This window comes from Carcharodon carcharias, chromosome 3 (genome assembly GCF_017639515.1).
Source record: "Carcharodon carcharias isolate sCarCar2 chromosome 3, sCarCar2.pri, whole genome shotgun sequence".
Taxonomy (NCBI): domain Eukaryota; kingdom Metazoa; phylum Chordata; class Chondrichthyes; order Lamniformes; family Lamnidae; genus Carcharodon; species Carcharodon carcharias.
In genome coordinates, this window is record NC_054469.1 from 12,632,790 (window position 1) to 12,660,222 (window position 27,433).

The 27,433-nt window shown below is 43.2% G+C and overlaps 1 protein-coding gene across 6 annotated transcripts in view; it reads right to left on the reverse strand.

Annotated features, from left to right (window-relative positions):
* Positions 1 to 26,962, reverse strand: part of recql4 (RecQ helicase-like 4) — a 97,267-nt gene extending 70,305 nt beyond the window's left edge. For 4 of the 6 annotated variants that reach the window (XM_041184460.1, XM_041184457.1, XM_041184461.1 and 1 more), the window contains exons 1-9: positions 26,802 to 26,962; positions 19,355 to 19,438; positions 18,224 to 18,354; positions 15,419 to 15,452; positions 13,250 to 13,362; positions 10,928 to 11,074; positions 7,719 to 8,986; positions 5,236 to 5,338; positions 4,640 to 4,775 (exon numbers count right to left, since the gene is read on the reverse strand). In XM_041184460.1, the coding sequence (XP_041040394.1) occupies positions 4,640 to 4,775; positions 5,236 to 5,338; positions 7,719 to 8,986; positions 10,928 to 11,074; positions 13,250 to 13,362; positions 15,419 to 15,452; positions 18,224 to 18,307 (1,885 nt within the window). In that variant the 5' untranslated portion in view covers positions 18,308 to 18,354; positions 19,355 to 19,438; positions 26,802 to 26,962. The remainder of the gene's footprint in view (positions 1 to 4,639; positions 4,776 to 5,235; positions 5,339 to 7,718; positions 8,987 to 10,927; positions 11,075 to 13,249; positions 13,363 to 15,418; positions 15,453 to 18,223; positions 18,355 to 19,354; positions 19,439 to 26,801) is intronic. The other 2 variants (XM_041184456.1, XM_041184459.1) reach the window with 2 other exon arrangements.
* Positions 26,963 to 27,433: the final 471 nt, after the last annotated feature.

Here is a 27,433-nt window from a genome sequence, read left to right on the forward strand (position 1 = left end):
TCCTGCTCCTAGTTTCTATGTTTCTATAACTGAAGTTCCTTATCCCTGGAACCATTCTTATAAACCTCCGCTGCACTCTCTCCAATGCCTTCCATCCTTCCTAAAATGTGGCACCAGGAACTGTACGCAATACTCCAGCTGATGTCTGACTACTGTCTTATACAAGTTCAACATTCCTCCTTGCTCTTGTACTCCATGCCCCTATTAATAAAGGCTAGGATACTATATGCTTTATTAACTGCTTTTTCAATCCTGTTCTGCCACCTTCAAATAACTTATGCACATACACACCCAGGACCCTCTGCTCCTGAACCCCTCTTCAGAGTTGTACCCTTTATTTAATATTGTCTCTCCATGTTCTTCCTGCCAAAACATATCACCTCACATTTCTCCAAATTGAACTTTATCTGCCACCGATCCACCCATTCCACCAACTTCTCTGTCTTTTTGAAATTCTACACTGTCCTCCTCACAGTTTACAATGCTTCCAACTTTTATACCATCTGCAAATGGTGTACAGGCCACAATTTCAACAAGGTCTATGTCATTAATATACATCGAGAAAACCAATTCCAATCCCTGGGGAACTCCATCACAAACCTTCCTCCAGCCTGAGAAACATTCATTAACCTTTACTCTGTGTTTCCTGTCACTCGGCCAATTTTCTACCCATGTTCTTACCGTCCCTATTATTTCATGAGTTATAACTTTTCTCAAGTCTGTTGGGCACTCTGTCAAATGCCTTTTGAAAATCCATGTACATCACATTAATAGCATTGTCCTCATCAACCCTTTCTGTTACCTCTTCAAAAAACTCCAGCAAGTTAGTTGAACACTATTTTCCCTTAAGAAACCCATGCTGGCTCTCCATAATTAACCCGCATCTGTCTATTTGACTATTAATTCTTTCCCGAATTATAGTTACTAAAAGTTTTTCCATCAGTGAAGTTGAACTGACTGGCCTGTAGTTGCTGGGCTTATCCTTACACCCTTTTTTTGAACGAAAGTATAATGTTTGCAATTCTCCAGTTCTCTGGGACCACCTCAGAGTCTAAGACGGACCGAAGAGTTATGGCCAATGCCCCTGCAATTTCCACTCTCACTTCCCTCAGTATCCTTGGATGCATCTCATCTGGTCCTGGTGCCTTGTCAACTTTAAGTACAGACAGCCTATCCAAGGACAACTCCTTATCAATTTTAAACCCTTCTATTGACTGAATTTCTCCTCTTTCACCACGGGCTGGGCAACAGCTTCTTCCTTTAGTAAAGACAGATGTAAAGTATTCATTTCATATCTCAGCTATGTTCCCCTGCTTCCATGTGTAAATCTCCTTTTCGGTCCCTAATTGACCCCATTCCTCCTTTTACCACCCTATTTATATGTCTATAGAAGACATTGGAATTCTCTTTATGTTGACTGCCAATCTCTTTCATACTTCGCCTTTGCTTCTCTTATTTGCTTCTTCACCCCTCCTCTGAACCTTCTGTATTCAGCCTGGTTTTCAGCTGTATTTTCTACTTGACACCTGTCATAAGCACGCTTCTTCTACTTTATCTTAATGCCCACCTCCATTGTCATCCAGGGAGCTCTGGATTTGTTTGCCTGACCTTTCCCTTTTGAGGGAATGTATCTTGACTGTGCTTGAACCATCTCTTCATTGAAGGAAGCCCGTTGTTCAGCTACCGTTTCTCCAGCCAACCTTTGGCTCCAATTTATTCGGCTCAGATCCATTCTTACCGCTTTGAAGTTGGGTTCCCCCCAGTTATCTATTCTTCCTCTGGGTTGTTCATTCTCCTTTTCCGTAGTCATCTTAAACCTTACGATACAATGATCACTGACTCCTAAATGTTCTCCCACTGACACTTGATCTACACCTCATTCCCAGGCACCAGGTCTAGCAGTGCCTCCTTTCTCACTGGACTGAACACATACTGCTGTAGAAAATTCTCCTGAACACACTCTAGGAACTCTTGCCCTCTCTGCCCTTTATACTATCTATTACTGCCCTAGTCTATGCTTGGATAATAGGGGTCCCTCATTTTAACTACTCCATAATTTTTGCATCTCAGAAGGTGCAGAAAAGATTTAGAGGACTGTTCCAGGAATAAGGCACTTCAGTTACAAGGACAGATTGAGCTGTACTCCTTGGAGAAGAGAAGATTAAGAGATAATTTGACAGAGCTGTTCAAAATTATGAGGGATCTAGACAGAGTAGATAGGGAGAAACCGTTCCCATTAGTGGAAGGGTCAAGAACCCAGAGGAAATTGATTGAAGGTGATTGGCAAAAGAATCAATCATAGCATGAGAAGGAACTTTTACACAGTGAATGATTAGGATCTGGAATGCACTGAATGTGGTGCAACAGATTCACTTGAGGCTTTCAAAAGGGAATTGGATAATTATCTGAAGAAAGAAGAATAGAAAAGCTATCGGGAAAAGGCAGGGAAGGGGCGATGGGACTAGGTGAATCACACTGGTGGAAAACAGACACGGACACTGCAGGCTGAACACTGCAGCCACTCTATGATTCCATTATATGATTTTACAAGTTATGACCAGTCCCCTCAGATTGGAGGATCTGTAAACACCGCTTCCAGCAACCTCCAAACATTGAGACTGAAGGCCTGTTAACTACTACTTTTGGACAGTAGTCAGGAGGCTTTGGAGATACTGGCCATTATCGTCAAGTGTCTGTCCCAAATTTGGATGGACATTATTCCAAGGAGAGTTCCTCTGAAGATAATAGATGTTATCATCACCTGAATCTTCATTTCTCCGTGGGATGTGGGCATCACTGACAAGGCCAGCATTTGTTGCTCATCCCTAAGTGCCCTTGAACTGAGTTCGACCATTTCAGAGGGCAGTTAAGAGTCAACCACATTGCTGTGGATCTGGAGTCACATGTAGGACAGGCCAGGTAAGGATGGCAGATTTCCTTCCCTAAAGGACACTAGTGGGTTTTTACAACAATCGATGATAGTTGTAATGGTCACCATTACTGAGACTTGCTTTCAATTCCACATTTATTATTCAAATTTAAATTCCACCAGCTGCCATGCTGGGATTTGAACCCATGTCCCCAGAGCATTATCCTGGGCCTCTGGATTACTAGTCCAGTGACATTACTACTACACCACCATCACCCCTGAGTGGGGTAAACCAAAGGGGACTGACACATGCTCAGAGGAACAATCCATCCCACAGTTTATGGACCAAGTGTAGTGACTTCTTCCTAGATCTTCAGCTTTCTGTAACTTAATATTTGAATGTTTCAAGTCGGGTTCCAGTGGCTGTTTGTGTCTATATTCCACCTCAGACAGTAAACCACAGAATTGGAACTGCATGTATGAAACATATACTGCCACTAGGACATGTGTTTGCAACATGTTCTACCACCTTTCCCTTACTGACAAGCTGCAAGAGAATGAGAAACACTCACCAACCCATTATTCAAAAGGGAAAAAAAACATACAGGCACAAACTGCTTCCTTGTCTAGTTGCTAAACAGTGTCCTTACTCTCACCACCCTACCCCTAATCAAAACAAAACAAATCTGCTTTACAGGTCATATCATATGTACTCTACGTATAAACAAGTAGCTGCTGAAGACCTGAGATTACATATCTCTAACTCAATTACAGCTTAAGTTTTCCATTTGCTTCACTGGTTCCATCAGACACAAGCCTGGCCACTCTCAACCCATCTCCAACAGGCACAGATAAAACGGTGTGCAGATTGCTAATAAGTTCACATTAGGAGGCCATTAGGATGTCATATAAACACATAATTCAGGGCAGGGGTAGGGCATTCAGCGCCTGGAGCCTGCTCCATCATTCAACAAGATCATGGCTGATCTGATTGTAGCCTCAACCCCACTTCCCTTCTCACCCCCTATACCCTTAGATTGTTGATTGACAAGGGAGCCAATCTAACTCAGCCTTAAAAATATTCAACGACTCTGCCTCTACCACTCTCTAGGAAACAAGAGTTTCACAGACTCACCACCCTCAAAAAACTTCTCCTCATCCCCGTCTTAAATGGGCACTTCTTATTTTTAAGCTGTGTCTAGTTGCTCTCAGCATCTACCCTGTCACCGTGGGGAGGCATCCATCTAACCTGCACTACATCAGTCACCGCAATTGGCCTAATGGCCACAACCGATGCATGAAATATAACCAGCATCAGAATGCAGCGACAACCAGTAACGTTGATTCACAGGCAACCTTGATCCAGTAACTTTGGTTCCAATTTTAACAGTTCCCACCTCGCAGAAATTATGGAAGTGGGTGAAGTGATCACCCCATAAGAGGCTGCTCTTTTGAGCAAGCTAGAGGGACACTGGCAGGAAGGACATAGATCCCATCTTAAATGTGCAGATTGGGTCCAATGATGTCATCAGGACCGACAACCTGCCAGACGCCTGAGTCGGAGTGGGAGCGACAGTATCAACTTGCCCAACAGGCAAAACTTGCCCACAGGTCCCTGACTGCGAATGTCTGCCACTCGCTTGTGTTCCCACCCGCTCGTGAGGCTGCCAGATGTGGCCTCTCCTCATCACTGTAAATATCACCTGTGTATTTTTAAAAAAGAGTTATGTCCAACCTCCAGAAGAATTTTATGGCTACCTGTCCACTCACCTTGACCCCTGCAGTTCTTGGCCCAGTGACCTGTTGCTCCACAGCGGAAACACGTGTCTCCATTCCGATTGAATCGGCCACCACCACCGCCACCACCAAAGCGTTCCCCTTTCATTTGTAATTTCTGCTTCCAGGCCTTTGGAAATGCACACAATCAGAAAGATGTACATTAGCGAATGACAGGAGAACACAACATGCTCGACACTGACAAACAGGCGGATGTTTCCTGTTAATTATGTCACCAAGTGAAACATTGCAGTGATGTGATTGGCTAAATCTCGGGCAACATTCACATAACTCAAAAGTAGTGTCTTTTTCCCCCAGATAGATCACATCGCTGTTGGAGGATGTCAACAATTATGGCTTTGCCCATTTTACAAACATCTTTCAAGTACTGCAAACCTGCAGCATTCCAAATATTAGTTAGAAACTAGCGAGGCAGAACAAAAATTTAGAACATAATTTGCACTGTTTCCGAATTTCCATAGCAGTAAAGACTTATCACCTCAAAAGGGAAAAGTTGCCACTTCGACATTCACCAAAAGAAATGTCACGACAAACAGGTTCCGCAGCCAAAGTCCACTCAAACCCAGTACCTGTTTGCGAAGATATGCTCCTCTTAACACCCCACCTTTCACATGCAATTTCTTCTTCAGGTTGATCCTCACAAAGTTTCCATCCTTTTTAGATGGTGCAACTCTTAAAACAGATAAGCAAAGACAAAATGTCAGGGAAGACTGATCAAAACAGCCAGGGTGCAATCTGACTACACCAAAACACTAGTCATCAACCAAAACCTTTTTTCCCTTAGTAGGCTTGTACTAATGACATCAGTTATTGATTAATGTCTTAGGATCATGAGCAGTGTCTGTGCAGATAACTAACTTCCGTTACAAACCTGACAAAAAGCCTACCTGATATTGTTCACATATTACTCAGAACTATCCAAGTAACTGGGAGTGATTGAAGCAGTAAGTTAGGGTGAGTGTTATAATGAATTCAGCATTCACAAAGTTAATGTTCGCATCAAGAGTTGTAATCATATCCACTTATCAATGATGATCTCTAGCGGCTGATGTGTTGCACAGGTTAGGATTAAAGAAACATGATTCACAAAGCCCATGTGAGCAATGTGGAAAAAAAACAGCATTGAAGAGGCAGCCTGGAAGGTCAAATTCAAAGATCATTCTCCATCCTCCGATGGAGTGTCATTTCCCTCCACTGGAGCAGGACAAGTGACTCCACCTCAGTGTTTGGCCTAGTAATAGAGATCACAAAATGACAACCAGTGTAGGATTTTGTTCTGGTAAATGTAACCCCACTATTTTAAAAAAAAAGGATGGAGGGGGAAAACGGAATTACAGACCGGTTAGCCTAACATCAGTAGTAGGGAAAATGCTAGAGTCTATTATAAAGGATGTGATAACAGGGCACTTAGAAAATATCAGCAGGACTAGACAAAGTCAGCAGATTTATGAATGGAAAATCATTGTTTGACAAACCTACTGGAGTATTTTCAGGACGTAACTAGCAGAATAGATAAGGGAGAACCAGTGGATGTAGTATATTTGGATTTTCAGAAAGCTTTTCATAAAGTCTCACATAAGAGGTTAGTGTGTAAAATTAAAGCACATGGCATTGGGGGTAATATACTGGCATGGATTGAGAATTGGTTAGGAGACAGGAAACAGAGGAGGCATAAATGGGTCATTTTCAGAGTGGCAGGTGGTGACTAGTGGGGTACTGCAGGAGTCAATGCTTGGTCCCCTGCTATTCACAATATATATCAACAATTTGGATTAGGGAACCAAATGTAATATTTCCAAGTTTGCTGACAACACGGAACTTGCTGGGATTGAGAGTGGTGAGACGATGTTAAGAGGCTTGAGGGCGATTTAGACAGGTTGAGTGAGTGGGCAAATACATGGCAGATGCAGTATAATGTGGCTAAGTGTGAAGTTATCCACTTTGGTAGGAAAAACAAAATGGCAGAGTATGATTTAAATGGTGATAGATTGAGAAATATTGATGTACACCAGTTACAAAGCAAGCCTGCAGGTGCAGCAGCAAATGGTATGCTGGCCTTCACTGTGAGGGGACTTGAGTACAGGAGCAAGGATGTCTTACTGCAGCTGTACAGGGCCTTGGTGAGACCACACCTGGAGCATTGTGTCCAGTTTTGGACTCCTTACTTAAGAAAGGGTATACTTGCCATAGAGGGCGTGCAGCGAAAGCTCACCAGACTGATTCCTGGGATGGCGGGATTGTTGTATGAGGAGAGATTGGACCGACCAGGCCTGTATTCACTGGAGCTTAGGAGAATGAGAGGGGATCTCATTGAAACATAGAAAGTTCTGACAGGGAAGAACAGACTGGATGCAGGGATGATGATGTTTCCTCTGGCTGGAGGTCTAGAACAAGGGGTCACAGTCTCAGGATACGGGGTGGGCCATTTAGGACTGAGATGAGGAGAAACCTCTTCACTCAGAGGATGGTGAACCTATGGAATTCTCCACATAGAAAATAGGAGTAGGCCTTTCGGCCCTTTAAGCCTGCTTTGCCATTCAATATGATCACGGTTGATCCTCTATCTTTATACCACATTCCCGCTCTCTCCCCAAACCTCTTAATGCCTTTAGAGTCCAGAAATCTATTTCCTCCTTAAATATATTCAGTGACTTGGCCTCAACAGCCTTCTGTGGCAGAGAATTCCACAAGTTCACCACCCTCTGAAGTAGTTCTCATCTCAGACCTAAATGGCCTACCCCGTATCCTGAGACTGTGACTCCTTGTTCTAAGACCCCACCTCCCCCACAACCAGAAGGCTGAGGAGGCCAAGTCACTGAATATATAGTTAAGGAGGAAATAGATAGATTTCTAGACTCTCTAGGCATCAGGGGGTATGGGGAGAGAGGAGTATGGCATTGAGATAGAGGATCAGGGTTGGAGGCTGAATTACCTACTCCTGCTCCTATTTTCTATGTTTCTAATAAAGGTTTAAGAAAAAATAGAAAGCAAAGTTGAGTATATCTTCTCCACATATCTGGCATCTGACAGCTGGGTAGGTGTCTGTGCGTACCTCACTGCACTTCTCTTTTGAGTCTCTGAAATGAGGCTCTCTTCCTCCACATCTCCATAGAGATTCTCCCTCGGCACCTCAGGTTTTGGTTTCCCCTTGTCTTCATTCACAGCCCGACTCTTCTCATCTGCCACAGACTGGGAATCAGTTTTGGGAGTCCGCTGCTTCTTCTTCCCTCTCTGAGCCGAGGTTGTGCCTGAAGGTTTTGTTGCCTTGCTACGTTTTTTAGCATTGCCTTCGAGGTCTTCACAAGCTTCAGCACTCTTCGTGTCCGCTGTCAATTCTCTCTGTCTCTTTTTGCTGCTTGCCTTTACATTTCGTGAACCTTTCCCAAGATTCCGCACTTCAAAAGTGTGTTCACAATCAGCCTTTATCCCATTAAACTCTGCTTTCTCACACATCTCCTGGGAAGAATCTTGGACATAGGAACTTCTCTCTTCTGTGTTCAATGAATTGGTGTTCAATTGGCACTCCAGTCTACTTTTTGTTACATTTTGTATTTTCGTCGTACTAGGTTTCTTTTTGCAAGTATGAACATCCTGGAAATAATCGTTCTCCAATTCTGCAGGCTTTTCAGGATTGGTTACATTATTAGTGGAAACTAATGGATCAGATTCAGATTTTAAAGAGACATCACCAAACACTGACAGTGTATCATCAGCTGAGGGAGAAGTCCCACTCACTTGACAAGACCTTTTATTGACTGTTGGAAAGAAGTCACTTTGGTGCAGAGGCTTCTCACTGGTCACCTGTGTAGTGTCATTTAAGCTGAGAGGTTTGTCATTGGCTTGTAATGTAGAGTCATTGGAAGACGGAGGCTTCCCCTCAGGTGAAACTTTCCTATGATCAGAATCAAGATCATATGTCCCACCATTTGTCCCAGTGGCTAGGGGTGAACTTCTGCCTGAAACGTGCAACTCAGCATTTGGTTGTATTCTCTCCTGGCACCTGTCCAACCAGCCATGATCAATCGAGGATAGTCTTCTTGCCACACTCTGCTGCAATTGTTGTAATTTATTTACAGATCGGGGAGTCCATGCCTGGGCTCGGAGCACTTTTGATGGAGAAATACCCTTTATGGTTGGGTGCAGAAATTCCAGTTGGTCAGCCCCATCGTGAGAATCTTTGGTTGCAGGATGCAAATCTTCGGAAAGTTTCTGGATGACAGGGTTTGTTCCAGTAACTTGGTTGACTTCCCTGTCCTTGCTCTCTTTGGACACACGTGGTCTTCTTGGAGTCAATGATTTACGGAGAGAAATTGGCTTTTCCTTTCAAAAAAAAAATGCACACTGTTTTTGCTCTAGTCTTTTAGACGTTCAAAACATTTACAAACCAAGCTAAGACTATAAAGTATCTTTTAAAAATAAAACTCACTGATGTTGCAGCTCCTATACCCAGCATTGTGTAAAGAGAATATCATTTTTTACAATATCACTGTGGGATACTGTGAAGCAGGCTTGTAGGGGCTGTGTGTACACCGTATGTGAATGACCAATTTAATTAGACTGAAGACAGCCAGGCTACAAGGTTTAAATCATCAAAGGGTTAGGTGGAAAGCAAGCATTTTTGAACTGGAAATGAGTGAGCTAAGGTGGGATGCCAGTAGATAGAGCACAAATAGGGATTTGCATTGGGAGATAAATGAGGAGTGAATTTTTAGCTACTGAATTTCAAAAAGAGAGAAAAAGCAAAGTTTTGGCAAAGGTCATAAATAAGTAAAGCAAAGTTTATTTTTCCTGAAAGTGGTGGCCATAAAGACAAGAAGATAGCTTTAGATTCTGGGAAAGGTAACTTTCAAAAGACAGTTAAGAACAATGGGTTTAAAGATTAAAGGGGAAAAGTGTATTTAAGGAAAGAATGAAAGCTGTATGTGGGTGTAGCCACATGAAATTTTGAAGAGGGAGCTGCGCAAGCACAGTCCTGTGAAGGAAGCAGCTTCTAGCCACCTCAGAGAGGTGTCTGGTTGGTCCAAAAAGCAAGGTTTTGTTATAAGCCTTGGATTTCCATAGTTGAGCAAAGGGGAGAGGGGACCTTGTGAAATACCTCTCATAGCAATAGTGGGTGCCTTGGGGTAATATTACTGGATGATTTATAGATTAAAAATCTATTGGGTTGCCTGGAAAAAGGGGGTTATATGATTGCCTAAGAAGAAATCTTTTGGAAAATATTGTAAGATTAAATTTAACTGCGTAACTGTAGTCTTGTGTGTTTAAGTTTTCATTTTTGTGAATAAATATTTTAATTTAATATTTAAAGTCTCCAAAGGTGATAGTGAAATCTTTACTTCTAACTTCAGTACACATATATTCTCGTAATAAAAATACGAATTGTAACTTCTTGCCATAGCTTGGCCAAGTTTCCCTCTGGGATTTGGTCAGCCCGGCAATTACCATGTCATAACAGTTGTTACACTTCCACTATTCATAGAAGTTACAAGACAGCAACAGGCTGAATGGCCCATTAAATCTATTGTGTTTCTCTTCCGCATAAATCACTGAATTCTAATGCCATTCTTCTTCCCTCCCTAACCCCCAATGTTCCTCTTTCTTGAACAGCTATTTAATTCCCCTTTAAAAGAATTTTTGGACTCTGCTTCAGCATCGGTTTGTGACAGAAAATTCCACATTCCAACCACCCTCCTCGTAAAGGTAGATTTAACTTTCTCTTTAATTCTTTACTCAGGGGCTCTGGTATCAGCCATGCTACCACGTAAACAGCAGCCATCACCAATGTGTTCTACAGAGACAGTCACAGAACAACTGTGACTGAAGTAGGTACCCTCTTTAATCGGGCAGGCTGTGTGCCATGAGTTGCCCCCAGTAGCTACCCAGTAACCCACAATAGAAGTTTTTTTTTAATTAATTCATGAGATGTGGGCTTCGCTGGCTAGGTCAGCATTTATTGCCCATCCCTAATCGAGAAGGCGATGGTGAGCTGCCTTCTTGAACCGCTGCAGTCCATGTGGTGTAGGTACACCCACAGTGCTGTTAGGGAGGGAGCTCCGGGATTTTGACCCAGTGCAAGTGTAGACATTAAAACAAAGCTGGGTTTGGACTCCTAACATTTACTATTGAGGCTTAGATAAATGACCGGTGAGGTAAGGTAAGGCCAGGAGACTGGGGCCTCGGAATCACACCCAAACAATAACTCAACGCCTTCAATTTGGGTGGGGATGGACGGTAAGACGAAGAAAAGGAAGCAACACTTGCCTTTCCTGATGTTCCCAGTTTCTCCTTTAATTTCATTCCATAGTACAGGGCAGATGCTCTGAGGCCACTGTGCTCCTTCAATGTGAGCTCCTCAACATTTCTCTTCTGACGATTAAGATGCGATCCCCAAATATCACTTTCAGGAGTCTGGAAACAGAAATCGGTGATCATATTTGTTTCTAAACTCGGTCCCCAACTCAGCTAAAAGCCTGTCTCACAAGATGACCAACAGCTAGTTGGAAAAATATTCATCAACAGGCAAATCGGCCAACCAGTCACAGAACATTTTCAGTCTGTTATCACTGTAATACCCAGTTTTAAGGTTATAAGTCATATCTTAACCAAGATTTTATAAACTGTGAACCTTCATTAAGATTTGATTCACACATCAGGCAGTCAAGTGAAAAAGTTGCCATGTAACTGATGGACGAGATCTCATGGTGATTTATTCAATGCCTATTTGGCTCTTACTAGTTAGAATTTCATTACCCTGTGTGTAAAATGCTTCCTGCCAGTACTCTTGAATGGCCTGGCTCTGATTTTAAAACTTTTCCCCATGGTTCTCGATCTCCCGACTAGAGCAACTATGTCCTTATGGCTTTTTCACATTGTTCTTATGTAGACACATAGCTATAGGAGTTGATGGGCTAGGTAGAGAGAAACTGAGAAACAGGAGCAGGGGTAGGAGTAGGCCATTCGGCCCCTTGAGCCTGCTCCACCATTCAATAAGATCATGGCTGATCTGATCATGGACTCCACATCCACATTCCTGCCTGATCTCCCATTAACCCTCCACTTCCTTGTCATCAAAAAATCTAACTCAGCCTTGAATATATTCAATGATCCAGCCTCTGCTGATTTCTGGGGAAGAGATTTCCACAGATTAACAACCCTCAAGAGAAATTCCTCCTCATCTCCACCTTATATGGCAGAACCCTTATTTTTAAACTGTGCCCCCCCCTAGTCCTAGATTCCCCCAGGAGAGGAAAAGTCCTCCCAGCTCTACCCTGTCAAACCGCCTCAGAATCTTATGTTTCAATAAGATCCCCTATTATTCTTCTAAACTGCAATGAGTATAGGTCCAACTATTCTTCATAAGACAAACATCTCATCCCAAAAATTAGCCTAGTGAACCTTCTCTGAACTGCTTTCATAATATTATAAATAGGGCTAGGCCATTCAGCCCATTGAGCCTGTTCCACCATTCAGTAAGATCATGGATGATCTGATTGTGGCCTTCAGTGCACTTTCTTGTCTGTCCCCTATAATCCTCGACTCCCTTGTCAATCAAAAATCTAACTCAGCCTTGAATGTATTCAAGGACACAGCCTCCACTGCTCTCTTTGGAGGGGAATTCCAATGTCTCATGACACTTACTAGAAATTCCTCTTCATCTCCATCTTGAATGGGAGACCCCTAATCTTCAAACTGTGCCCTCTAGTTCTAAATTCCCCCAATGCAAGTTATGGTCCCTTAAGTAACGTGACCAAAATTGAATACAGTACCCTAGGTGCGGTCTCACCACTGCCCTATACAGTTGTAGCAAGAATTCCCCACTATTATACTCATTTCCCCAAGTGACGAAGGCCAACATTCAGTCTGTCTTCGAATTACTTGCTGTACCTGCATGCTGACTTATTGCAATTCATGTATAAGGCCACCCAGATCCCTCTGTACTGCAGCATTCTGCAGTCTCTCTCCATTTAAATAAAATCCTGCTTTTCTTTTCTTCCTGCCAAAGTGGACAATCTCACAGTATTTTCCATCTACAAAACTTTGTCCATTCACTTAACCCATCCCTTTGCAGGGCTATCCTCCTCACAAGTTGCTTTCCTACCTATCTTCATATTAGCAGCAAATTTGGCTACAATAGTCAGTCCCTTCATCTCAGTCATTACTATAGATCGTAAGTAATTGAGGCCCCAGTACTGATCCCTGTGACACTCCACTAGTTGTAGTTTGCCATCAACTTTTAAAGTGATTTGGGGCATCTGTGGCCCAACATGTAGTTGGAAAAGGCAAACAAATTGTTTAAACCCTCCTTATGAAAAAAGGGCATAAAAGCCAAAAATCAGGACACCAGAACTCGTAGAAAACTACAATTATTAGGCAAGATCAATGAATTCACTTCAGCTTGTCTTGGTCAGATGTCACAACCCATCTTGCTACTTAGTCACAATATTCTGTCTCACTATCTGGTCTCTGGGAGACAAAGAGATCTTGATCATCGCCGCAACCAATTCTATCAGGAAAATTCTGAACAGGAGAAAAATTCTGGAAAGAGACAGGGAAAATAGACATAATTTAGAAATGTCGACTCACCTTCTCCTCATCTTGGCTAGTTTTCAGCAAGGGTTTCCTCCCAGAATCTAAATGTACACTTTGATTGTTCTCTGCATTATTTTGCTTGATAGCTCTGTACTCTCTGTACAATACTGAGAATTCAGCAAGTATGAATTATCAGGACAGACTTGGGTATAAGTGGTTTAATCTACAATACAATGACTATGAAATTAGTTTACAACATATTACAATATAAATAACAAAACAGAAAACGCTGGGAAAAACTCAGCAGGTCTGACAGCATCTGTGGAGAGAGAAGAACAAAGCTAACATTTCGAGTCCGTATGACCCTTCTTCAGAGGTTCAATCCAATCAGACAGCCACCTTTTACACGGGATAGAGCAGGGTTTCTTTTCTTTCAAACATATTACAGCGCCAACAGTTCCAGTCGTTGACCCATTATCCAGTCAGGAAAGAGAGAATGGATGTTTAGATCCTACGTATATGCACACTACAATTATTAAAATTATAAGCCAAACTCAAGTCATGTCAGAAAATTCAGACCAAAGGAACCCAAAGTATTGTGTTAGGATTTGTAGAAAGACAGTTAAGTTGGTGAATGAACATGTGGCATATATGAGCTAAGCAAACCAGGAAATCCTGAGGTCAATTCTTTAACCTTTATAAAGGCAAGTGATTTTAATGTTGGCGACAACATGCAAGAGCTGACTTCAAATTCCCTGGATAAAGAACAAGAGAAGTATAAAGAGTGTTCTTACTCCCGATATCCATTATTATTCAATGGCCTTGGCTGGAAGTGTACATTTATAGATGTTAAATAAAAACATGATCAAGGTCAGCTGTGATGAACTCCATAGTTGAGCTGCCCAGCAACATTCACTGCCTCATCTCACAGCTGAATAATGGTCCTCGAGGGTTGGCCAGTACTCAGCATCATTGCAACTAACCCTACATAAAGAGTCAGCACTTTCTGTAAAGGACAGGGGCTGGAAATACTTGACAACAATGTGGAGAGATGTAAATTGGTGCTCATAATTCTCCTGCATGTTGAAAACTGAAATCACCATGGTTGCAAGCCAAGCAGACAGAAGCGGCACTGGGAGAAAGAATAGAAATATTATGAGATTTATTTGCCAAGCTGCTCTCTTGAATTTCCTACTGACCATTTTTAGCATTGACCTAAGTCTAGGACCTACTCACTCACTTTCCTGGTTGGATAAGGTCATAGCAGAGGAAGATCATGCATGATCAGAGTCAAAATATTCTTCAGCTTAATGCATCAGACCTGAATTTCCCTCAAACACTCCTAGCCTCAATCACTACTTCTCCAGCTGCAACCTCGGTTTAGTCCAGAATTCCGGGAGAGACAGCAAGCTACTTTCAGATTTGCTCCATTGGCCCCTTTCGCCTGCATCTCTCTCCCCTTCCACTACTGAAACTACCACACAGAGTTATAACCTCAGTTCAACTTCTCCAACACTCTGCTTGATGACTTTGCTGCTTCTACCATTCAAACTCCAACTCATCCAAATGGTCTTCAGCCACACTAAAAGCCCACATTCCTTTCACTCCAAGCTTCATCAGCTTCCCATGTCGAAGAGTCAAACTTAAGATCATTGTTCTGCTCTTCAACTCCCATAACCTCGCCCTTCTCTAGCCCACTGATGTAATCTAGCCCCACATGAACATCAACCCCCCTCCCCCCAGTCCTTGAACACTGGGTCTACTTTTCTTTCCCCCCGGCCCTGCGCTCCACCATCGTTAGTGGCTCTTTAAGACACTTTAGATTTCTCTCTGGATTTCTCTCTTTTCCTTACAACCTCCCTCCCTTAACATCTCTTCAATCTACTCAACTCTCTTCCTTTCTCTTTGTGGCCCAATAATTACAAGGTCAGGCCTTATACTTCTATTGAGCACCACCTTCAAGCTATGTATATGATACATTAATGAGAACTCTTGTTTTTTGTTACTGAAAGCAAGAGGTCGGAATGACATGAGAACCAGGGGAAATCAGAAAAATCGGCAAGGAGAAATAATGCAGACATCATTTTCACCAGATATGTGCCATGTGCACCCTCCCGTGTCTCCAGAGTAAAAAGGGATTCAATTCATTCTCCCCCCTCCATCCATTCCCAACAAAAACCTGTATCAAGGAAACAGCACATATTCCCTTCATTCATTGCTTACTTTGTGTCTCCTCTGAAGCACAGGCCACATCCACCTGAATGGGGAGGAAATTAAGGCACAGTAAATTTTTGTACAGACACTGAAGCAGGCTCATATCACACACCCCTCCACAAAATTAAAAGATTATAATTTAGAATGGTATTTGATGACCCATGGCCACAGTACACCGCATTAGCTACATCCATCGCCCTGCAGCCTCACACATCGTTTTTCCTCTGCACCAACAAGTACCAACAATCATACACAAAGTTTGAAATGTTGTGAATGGTCTATAAATTTCCAGAAGACACCAAGTTGGGTACAGTGCCCAGTGATGTAGATAAGTGTAAAATGTTTACACAAAAACGTGGAAGTCATTTTCGAGTAATGTGCTCGAGGTAACACAACACAAACAATACGGGGATTCTGATGAACATGTCACTAAAACTGTCAGTTCAGTCAGTGCACATGTGCAGACTAAAAGGACAAATAAGATGCGCAGGTAAGGATGTAACTTAGAATCAAAAGTAATTTGCAATCTGTATCTGGTTTTGGCAAGACCGAACGTGAAGTTGTGCACTCAGTTTTGGTCTCTATATCACAGGATGATGGAGAGTTATTCAAGAAGTTTCAGGACTGACTCCTAAGCTCAAGAAGGCCGATTATGCAGAAAGATCATCCATCTTGGAACACCACACTCCTCAAGGGGGGAGGCTATTGTGGAGAAGTATTTGAGAAAAACCTTTAAACTTTAGTGGCATAGATAAAGTGGATCAGGAAATTGCTTACGCTTAGAATTGAAGGACCAGGGGAAAATGTCCTGTGCCAAGGATTTCAAAAGAAGGTCAGACAGCAAATTTTCATTTCAACATTTATGGAAACCTGGAAAAGCAGTTGGGGTTGGATCAGAAACTATGGCAAGCTTTAAATGATGACGGCATGAGTTCCAGTTAATAAACAGGGTAAGGATAATCAGATTTGGAATGGCAGTCAGGAATCTGATTGGTGGAAAAGAAGGGCTAGAGGGGCCAAAATATCATCCAATGTTATTTGTCACCTAAAGAAAATTGAATTAGGGTAATTTAAATTAGCAACTCTTCCCCCATGAAGTTACTTCCTCTGTATTTAGTCAACCCTTGAAACATATCACTTTCCTAAGTGACTCTGATACTGGAAAGTCTGTAATTTGTCTCATACCCAAAGACCTGAGAGCCACAGTCTCAGGATAGGGAGCAGACCACTTAGGGCTGAGATGAGGAAAAATCTCTTCACTCAGAGGGTGGTCAACCTGTGGAATTCTCTACCACAGAAGGCTGCGGAGGCCGGATCACTGAGTATATTCAAGAAAGAAATTGATCATTTTTTAGATATTAGGGGCATCAAGGGCTATGGAGAGAAAGCAGGAATATGGTGTTGAGATAGAGGATCAGCCATGGTCATACTGAATGGCAGAGTGGGCTTGTAGGGTCGAATGGCCTGATCTATGTTTCTATTGACTGGTCTCATCGAATAATACCCCAATGCAAGATGTTGCTCTGAATTGCTTGGAAAATACTCTAGACCAGCAAAACATACGTTTATCATAAACTGATTAACTGTTCAGCCATTTACAGGTTTCAAAACAGTGTTGATTCTCATAACTACAGCTGCTCAATAAATAAGTACTGTGAAAAGCCCCATATTTTATCTGGTTATTCTTTTCACACACTGTTTACAGGCCCTTCCCCCACAGAACAGTGAATACAATTTAAAAAGACACTATTTCATTGGTTGTGAAGCACTGTGGGATGTTGCAAGGATGGGAATGGCCATGCAAATTCTTTCTGAATGTCCCTACAGGCTTCATTATCAGCCAGTTTATTTTTGATGGTAGCTTTTTAAAAAATTCATTCATGTTGGCTAATTCAGCGTTTATTGCCCATCCCTAATTGCCCTTGAGAAGGTGGTGGTGAGCTGATTTCTTGAACCGCTGCAATCCATGTGGTGTAGGTACACCCACCGTGCTGTTAGTGGGGGGAGTTCCAGGATTTTGACCCAGCGACAGTGAAGGAACGGTGATATATTTCCAAGTCAGGATGGTGAGTGACTTGGAGGGGAACTTCCAGGTGGTGATGTTCCCATGTGTCTGCTGCCCGTGCCTTTCTAGATGGTAGCGGTCGTGGGTTTGGAAGGTGCTGTCGAAGGAGCCTTGGTCAGTTTCTGAAATGCATCTTGTAGATGGTACACACACTGCTGCTACTGCGCGTCAGTGGTGGAGGGAGTGAATGTTTGTGGAAGGTGCCAATCAAGGGCTGCTTTGTCCTGGATTTTTTTTTATTCATTCATGGGATATGGGCATCACTGGCTAGGCCAGCATTTATTGCCCATCCCTAAATGCCCTTGTTCAGGGGGCATTTTAAGAGTCAACCACATTGCTGTGGGTCGGGAGTCACATGTAGGCCAGACCCAGGTAAGGACGGCAGATTTCCTTCCCTAAAGGTGTCGGGTGAGCTGCACTCAACTAGGCAAGTGGGGAGTATTCCATCACTCTCCTGGACTTGTGCCTTGTAGACTGTGGACAGGCTTTGGGAAGTTAGGTGGTGAGATTCCCAACCTCTGACTTGCTCTTGTAGCCACAGTATTTATATGGCTAGTCCAGTCCAGTTTCTGGTCAATGGTAACCTCCAGGATTTTGATAGTGGAGGGTTCAGTGATGGTAATGCCATTGAACATCAAGAATGATGGCAACTGGAAGTTGTGCAGCCTGTGACAATAGGAGCTGCTAGGTTCGTCAGTTTCTAGGGGATTTTCAAACTGTTGAAGCTGGATTTTGGACTCAGCGCCTACCTTAGTTGGCTTCCGTCCATGTTCCTGAAAGAATGAAGTCTCCCACTTCTTCAGCACAAGTTTTAACTCATTGTATCGATCCATTTCCCAGCAGCTGCGTACGCTGGTTTCTCTCAGTCTGTCATATGCCTCTACACGGCAGGAGAAAACAGACAAAAAAAAAGCGCCATTTGATTTCATGCAACTATTGGGAGAATCAGAAGTGTAAAATGGCATATTTATCAGAAGCTGATTAAGTCTTTTGCAACTTGCAGTCCCACACCTGCCTCAGAGACTGAGTGGGCATGTGCACAGCCCCACGTGCTGCTCACTTTTGCACAACAAGGTTTTGCAGATGTAGGTGACCTCAGTTAGGTTGGTGGTACTGGCTCTGCACTTGGGCTCAGCAACCTTAGAAGTCAGGTGCCCGGTGGGGGGTAAAAAGATGGGCAGAATTCCAGCCTGTGATTTGCTCTCTTACATTGGAAACTGTGCTTTGGTCCCAATCCCCTCCAAATGTGTGATGTATTTGTTGACCACCCATTCAAGCCCTCATCCTCCTGTCCAATCCCCTCTCCATTGCCACCCATTCACTCACTCCACAAAGGGCAGGTGCCGATAAGCCGGGATCAATCCCCCACCACAGCACACCTAAACTCGAACAAGCTTTCCCCCCTCCCACCGGAAACTCGTTTCCCCATCAGATTCCCTCAAAGAGGCATTTTCCTTTTTGTTTTTATTTTTATGTAAAGAAATCAAATTGGAATGCATCAGATGATTGCCCCATTACTGAAAAGCTTGCTAACCAGTCTATTGTATGAAGATTAAACACCGGACAAAGCGCCTGTCAATCTGAACCCCCTCAGCTTGCATCAGTATCAGACAGAAAAAATTTAAAGTGAGCTTCAAAAGAAAAACTGGTTTAAGAGCAAGTCCTGGGTATTGCCAATCCTCACCATGGCCATAGGGAATTGTGCGAGATAGCAGTGATCAGAGGAAGGGAAGCAGCTCTAGAAAAAAATTATTTTATTCAGCACGAAAACAATAAAACTGTTTCTGTAGAAACATTTGCAAAAAAAATACTTCATTTGAAAAATTATAATAAGTTATAGTTTAAAGAAGTATTTCTATGCTTGCTTTGGAGGGTCTTACCTGTGGCTCGGGAGCTGCAGGAGGCTTTTTAAAACATTTATAGCTCCCAATCTTTACTAGTTGAGTCGCATCAACATGAAAAGCCTAAACAATTAAGTCAAGAAAAGTTAAGTCCTTTTTTTATTGTGGGGATAAAAAGATTTACTGTTCCAAATAATTATTTTCATGGTAAACATCACCATGCTCGAAACCTGTTGTGTGGAATAGCTACACCACGGTTACAGATGATGATTTTTGGTTTGAAGAATAGGCTTTATGGTAGCCTCCATTATTTTTTCGAATATAGCCTCGATAATAAATTATTCTGAATGTGCTATTAGAAGCAATTTTTTTTACTACAAGAATCAAAAGCCAAAAAAAGTTGTTTTAATTCTATGTGTTTAATGTTTTAAAGATGACTTTAACTTTCATTTTTTTTACAATTTTGTCAGTAATTTAGAATTAGGTTAATTGTCATATTTTTCTATTATTACATAAACTCAATACACATATTTGCAAATTATGTATTTACCAGAGACTTGGCAACTCTCACTGCTTACAACAGTTTCTATTTTAAGCAACTTCTTAAAAAATGGATAGTCTAGGTGCACAAGCTGAAGTTTCTAATGTTAATTTACCTTTTGGGCCTCCAATGAGCTGGATTCACCTATTGCTGCAGTGCCATGTCGACAGTAGTGGAAGCATGCGGCATTCCAACTCCTGTCTCTTAGCGGCCAAGCAGCGGGACCGCCAGCCAATTGGTGGCCGAGGAGGAGGAGGAATTGGATGGTGAACGAGGAGGTGGTACAGCATCTGAGGGGCAGCACCCGGCAGCCCAACAGCTCAGGAGGAAAGGGAGCACTGCATGGAAAGAGGCGAGGAGGGAGGCTGAAGATCGAGGCGCTACGACCAGGTGAGAAACAGTGAACTGGCTCCCCTCTGTTCAACCTCCTCCATTGGTCACAGCAAAGATTTGAGTTTCTTTTTCACAAGGGAGGGTCTTTTCCAAGTCAAGATGCATTTAAGCTGAGAGCACCAAGGAGCCAATCAAACAAGGTTGAGTCAAAGGAAGAGCTAATTTACTAACCACTAAACCAGAGGAAAAAAATAATAAAAACATGATGTCTCACACATACACAGGTATCAGAAATAAGGGAAGTTTAGAGTTCAATAAAAAAGTTAACAGGATATGCAGTTAAGTGTCCTCTGCTTGTCTTTTGAGGAGCAGATTGTTAAATGTTGTGTCCGATTTGGCTTAGCTGGTTTTGTGGATGTGGTCAGATGTCAAAGATGTTGCAGTTATTACGAGATCTCGGTTCACTTGTAGATGTCTAGTAACGTTGACTTCTGAGCCAGTTAATACACTTGTTCCGAAGTGCAGCTTTCCAGCTGGCTTCCTCTGCTGAAAACTTTGGCTGCAGCGGCACAAGAGGCTGAACAAACTTCTCCATTCTGCGAGGGTGAGCGACAGCACCTGCCGCTCTTTGGAGGGCTGAGGGTTGGGAAGGAAGGGTTGCATGCGAGGACTTCCACCACAAGGAGAAGTGAGGCACCATGTTGTGGGCTCTAGGCCAAAAGGCATCATCTCTCCAACTATGAAACTCACTCTTCCATTGCCTTTGAAGGGCCCATAGTGCCCAGGAGAGGTCAAGGGCCAGTGGGCGAGTACCCAGCCTGGCAGTTACAACTTAGATAGTGGAAGACATCCTGCAGCTGAGCTGGGGGTGCTGATTAGTTGGTCGCTAGGGATCTTCAGCTAGTGAGGCTATGTTAGCTGATATTTGAGTTATGTGGGCCACATTGACTGGCTTTAGTGTCACACCATGTGATGCACCTCCCCATTAAACTACCAGTCTGTCTCAGAACAGTAGCACCGACACAAAATGAAGTTATTTGGGCTATGACGTACAATTCGCAATAAAATCAGCAAGTGATCAGTAATTGTTTGGAACATAGGAACAGGAAGCCATTCAGCCCATCGAGCCTGCTCCGCCATGTAATACGATCATGGCTGATCGAACACTTCAATGCCTTTTACCCATACTATCCCATAGCCTTTATGTAATTGTTTATCAATCCCTACCTAAAACATACTCAATGACTGAGCTTCCATGGCCCTCTGGGGTAGAGAATTCCAAAGATTCACAACTCTCTGAGTAAAGAAATTTCTCCTCATCTCGGCCCTATGTGGCTTACTCCTTATTTTGAAATTGTGTCCCCTGGTTCTAGGCTCCCCAACCAGGGGGAACACCTTACTTGCATCTACCCATCTATTCCTTTAGTATTTTGTAGGTTTCAATGAGATCACCTCTCATTCTTCGAAACTCTAGAGAAGACAGGCCCAGTTTCCCCAAACTCTCTTCATAAGACAGTCCCGCCATCCCCGGAACAAGTCTGGTGAACCTTAGTTGCACTACCTCTATGGCAATAATATCCTGAGGTAAGGGGACCAAAACTGCACACAGTACTCCATGTGTGGTCTAACCAAGGTTTTACACATTTGAATCAAGACTTCACTACTCCTGTACTCAAATCCTCTTGTGATAAAGGCTAACATTCCATTATCCTTCCTAATTCCGTGCTGCACCTGCAAGTTAGCTTTCATTGACTTATGGACAAGGTCACCCAGGTCCCTTCATACATCTACACTTTCTAATCTCTTACCATTTAGGAAACACTGCACATCTGTTCCTTCTACCAAAGTGGATAACCTCACATTTTTCCACATTATATTCCATCTGCCATGTTCTTATCCACTAAGTCTGTCCAAACCCTCCTGTTGCCGCTTAACATCTTCCTCACAACACACATTCCTGCCTAGCTTTGTATCATCCGTGAACTTGGAAATATTACATTTGATCCCCACATCCAAATCATGGATATATATTGTGAATAGCTGGGGCCCAAGTACTGATCCTTGTGGTACCCCATTATTCACAGTCTGCCAAAATGTGAATGACCCATTTATTCCTACACAGTTTTCTGCCTGTTAGTCAATCCTTAACCCATTACTTCCTATCCCATGTGCTTTTATTTTGCTAATCAACCTCCTGTGAAGGACTTCATCAAAAGTCTTCTGAAAATCCAAGTATACTACGTCCACCAACTCCCCTTTATCGGTTTTGTTAGTAACATCCTCAAAAAACTCCAAGTTGTCAAACATGATTTCCCATTCATTTAATCCATGCTGACTTTGCCTAATCAGATCATTATTATCCAAGTATCCATTTATCACATCCTTTATAATAAATTCTACCCTTGTCCCTACTCCTGATGTAAGGCTGACGGGTCTGTAGTTCCATTTTTTCTCTCCCTCCCTTCTTAAATAGTGGGGCGATGAGAACATCAATAATACATGTGTATTGCTGAAAAAGAGACATTTTTTGTTGATGCTTTCCATCTTGCACTCATCAGGACAATTCACAAGAAAACCAAACGAAAGGGGAACAACTTACAGACTGTACCCAACCAGCCCAAACTTGCAAAACTCAAAACAGTGTCCCAACATTAGATGTGATCTCACGATTGGGCAACAGTTGCTAAATAACCCTCAAATAATCGATTTATTACAAAACAAAACTCCTTTTAAACAAGTTTCAAGAACTGGTTGATAGACGATTGTGATCTGGAAGTGTAACTAACTTCCCGAACGTGCACGCACACGGGCACACAAAAGACACACAAGGTAGTCTCTGCAGAGTCACGAGGATGGGAGAAAGAAACTTAGGAAGAAAAAATTATTAAAATTCATGGAGATTCAATGCGATCAGTCTGAAGTTCCCTTGGGTGAAGACCAGGTGAAGCTTGGGTGAAGCTGGGCTCAGTCACTCTCGGGAAGTTCACCAATGATGCTTCAACGTGGAGGAGGCCATAGCTGGACCAATTCTTCCTATCTCAGCTAGCAAATCCAAAAATTATGCAGACAAACGACACTCAGATGAGGATTCCCTAGGTACAGGTCGAAAACCACACGTGGTTTCACGAAGAAGAGATGGGGAGAGTGCTTATTCTTCTGTCCTCAGCCTTTCCCCCACAAGACAAAGCAAAAACCGCAGGTTCAAACTTATGGTTCGTCTCTGCCACGTGATCGCCTTTTTAATCTTCCAGCTTTTCATTTAAGTGCTTTGCTATTCAAAACAAACAAACAACTCCTTTTCAAGTACCACATAGCTTAGGTGATTGCTTGGAAGAGACCTGCTTGTTGACAGTTCCAAGGTGAACTGATGACTCTAAAAAAAATACTCTCGGGCAGCCTCCAATGTCCAAATAATGCAATGTCCTTCCATGTTAAAAAGAAAAATCCAGTTTGACGAGATATGATTTGAACAGGAGTGTATATATATATATATTAATATATAGGACCCGGTTCTTTGCAGACAAAGAACATGTACATACATGACGCCTGTTTCAACTGAACAGAATAAGTGACAGCCATTTGTTGGTTCACTCCTCAGGGCAATGCCTTGACCAGAGTCAAGCTGCCTGGTTTAAATTGCAAACAATGCTTGGCAGTTAACGATCAGTCACCATAAACTGGTGCATTCTCCATGGCAACATATCTACCAGAGTCCACATGCCAACCAATCAGCATTCTCTTCTCATACAATATAAATTGTTGTTTCCTTTGCATTTGGTATTCTTGCGAACTGTCCTGATAAGTGCAAGACAAAAAGCTTTGACAAAAAAACCTTTTTCAGTGATATTCAAGTTCTGTACTAAACGACTTAATATCCTGTGTACACAGAAGGATAGTTCAACTCTTCCAAAAAGCTGCATCCTAAAAAACAGCTCATTCCTCTTAAAAGTGGAAGTCCAAAAGGCTGCTAACAAACATACAATAGTTTGGGTCTTGAAATTGCACAATGGCAAAAGGGCCCCTTTAAAAGGAAGACACTGTACTCTTAAAGAGACATCAACTTTCTATGATTAGTTAAGCAACAGCCTTACAGTTATGCTCACTAAGTCATACCTTACAGCCAAAGTTCCAGACACCATCACCCCCATCCTTGGGTATGTCCTGTCGCACTGACTTTCAAAAGGAAATTGGATAATTATCGGAAGAGAAAATAAATTGCAGGAAAAGGTGGGGGATTGGGACAAAATGAGTTACTCTTGCAGAGACAGCATTGACAGGACAGGCTGAATGGTCTCCTTCTGTGCTGGAATCATTCCACGATTCTATCATATAAATCCAATCTGGCAAATTACCACCCCCCCCATCAGTCTACTCTCAAGCAAAGTGATGGAAGGGGTCGTCAACAGTGCTATCAAGGAGTAATTACTCAGCATTAACCTGTCTACCAACACTCATTTTGAGCTCTGCCAGGGCCACAGTTCCAAACTAGATTACAGCCCTGGCTCAAACATGGGCAAAAGAGCTAAACTACAGGTGAGAGTGACTGCCCTTCACATCAAGGCTGTATTTCACCTAGTGTGGCATCAAGGAGCCTTAGCAAAAAACTGCAGTTAATGGGAATTAGGGGGAAAACTCTCCACTGGTTGGAGTCATACCCAGCGCAAAGGAAGATGGTTGTGGATGTTGGAGGTCAGTCATCTCAGCTCCAGGACATCACTGCAGGAGTTCCTCAGGATAGTGTCCTCAGCCCAACCATCTTCAGCTGCTTCATCAGTAACCTTCCTTCCATCATAAGGTCAGAAGTGGGGATGTTCGCTCTTGATTGCACAATGCTCAGCACCATTCACAACCCCTCAGATACTGGAGCAGTCCATGTCCAAATGCAGCAAGACCTGGACAACATCCAAGCTTGGGCTGATAAGTGGCAAGTAACATTCATGGCACACAACTAGAACTCATTGCCCCCAAGTGTGGTTGAAGTAGAAACAATGATTTCAAAAGGAACTTGGAAGGGCACTTGAAGAAAATTATCTTGTAGGGCTACAGGCATCAAGCATCAACCAGGGGATTGGGACTGGCTGCATTGCTCTGTGGAGAACCAACATGGACTTGATGGACCCAATAGCCTCCTTCTGTGCCGTAAATTACTCCATGACAAGTGCCAAGCAATGACCATCTCCAACAAGAATAAAATCATCAGTCCTTGACCGACAACTGTATTCAGAATTACTATCGCTGAATCCACCCTATTAACATCCTGGGTTTTTAAATGGGGAGAGAGAGTTGCAGAGCTCAAACAGGCAATTTGGTGAGGCTGACTGGGGCCTCTACAACAAGGAAAGCATCAAACTTAAGGAAAAAGCATACAGCTCTGCAAAGATGAGTGGGCAGGACAGATGATTGGACAGAATAAAAAGAATGGCAGAGAATGATTAAAAGGTTAATCAGGAGAAAGAAATTAGATTATGAAAGGAAGCTAGCTAGAAATGTAAAAACGGATAGCAAGTGTTTGACCAAAAACTGAACCCAACTAGCCACAGAAATACTGTGGTTACAAGAGCAGGTCACAGGCTGGGAATTCTACAGACAGTAACTCATCACCTGACTCCCCAAAGCCTGTCCACCATCTACAAGGCACAAGTCAGGAGTGTGATTGGATGCTTGCCACTTGCCTGGATGAGTGCAACTCCAACACTCAAGAAGCTTGACACCATCCAGGACAATGCAGCTCACTTGATTGGCACCCCAACCACCACCTCCAACATTCACTCCTTCCACCACTGACACACAGTGACAGCAATGTTTACCATCTACAAGGTGCACTGCAGCAACACAAAGCTCCTTAGACAGCAGTTTCCAAACCCAAGACCTCTACCACTTAGAACAGAGGCAGCAGATGCATGAGTAAACTAACACCTGGAAGTTCCCCTCCAAGCCACACAACATCCTGATTTGGAACTATATCGCCATGCCTTCCCTGTCACGGTCAAAATCCTGGAACACTCACCCACAGTGCTGTTAGGGAGGATCAACACCACATGGACTGCAGCAGTTCAAAATGATAGATCACCACCCCCTTCAAGGGCAATTAGAAATGGGCAACAAATGCTGGTCTTGATAGCGATGCCACATCAAGAAAAACGTCAGCGTTAACCACTAAGCATCATTTGTAAACAGTATATTGCAGAATTTTGAAAAACATTTTATAAAACACAGGTCTTATTCATACAATGAGTTAGAGATAAAGCCAGAAAACTGATCAAAGGCCAGAAATTAAAAAATAAGAATCCACAAGTCAAGGATGTGGAAACGTGTTATCATGGAATTTGTAGTTAGGAATGAATTTACACAAGACAAACTGGAATTAAAATCAGCTGATGGGAACCTGCAAAGGGGAGTTCCATGGAACGCAGTTGTCACTCCGTCTCCATGGTAACCGGCCGGGCCCGGGAACAGCTGAACGGCAGCTGCGCGGTCGTAGGCAGCGTTTTCTCCCCTCTGCGCATGCGCAGCGTTGTCTCCACCCCCCCCCCCTCTGCGCCTGCGCAGTTTTTCCCTTCGGCTCGCGGAACCGCCGGCCGATCTGTTGTCCTTTTTCCGCCCACAACCCACCATTCGCCAACTCTCCGCGAGGGGAGGAGGGGTGAGAAAGTCACTTTCCCTTCGCTAACGCAGGGCCGCAGAAGTGATGCCGTCGGTCGGTCGGTCGGCGGCGGCGCTCGGCAACGGCCTTCCTCCGGGTAAGAGCGAACCGCCGCCACCGGTTTGAGCGAAGCTTTCGCGCCTTTCCAGTCAGCTGACCGGGGCTGCGCGCGCAGCCTGCCCTCGGGTGACGTGACCGCAAAGGGCGCCACTTCCAAGCTCACAGGGAGTGGAGCTGGGGGAGACCCTGGGTTGTATTTACAATAACAACAACAAGGGAAGCATCAAACTGAAGGAAAAAGCACACAGCTCGGTAAAGATGAGTGGGCAGGACAGATAATTGGACGGAATATAAAGAATGGCAGTGAATGACTAAAAAGTTAAATCAAGAGAAAGAAATTGAGAGACTATGAGAGGAAGCCAGCTAGAAATGTAAAAACAGATAGCAAGTGTTTCTACAGATATTTACAAAGGAAAGCGAGTGTTAGTCCTCTAGAGAGTCAGTTGGGGGGGGGGGGGCGCGGTGGTGAATAGTGGATAATAAGGAAATGTGGAAGAAATGAACAAATATTTTGCTTCCGTGTTCACTATAGAGGATACGA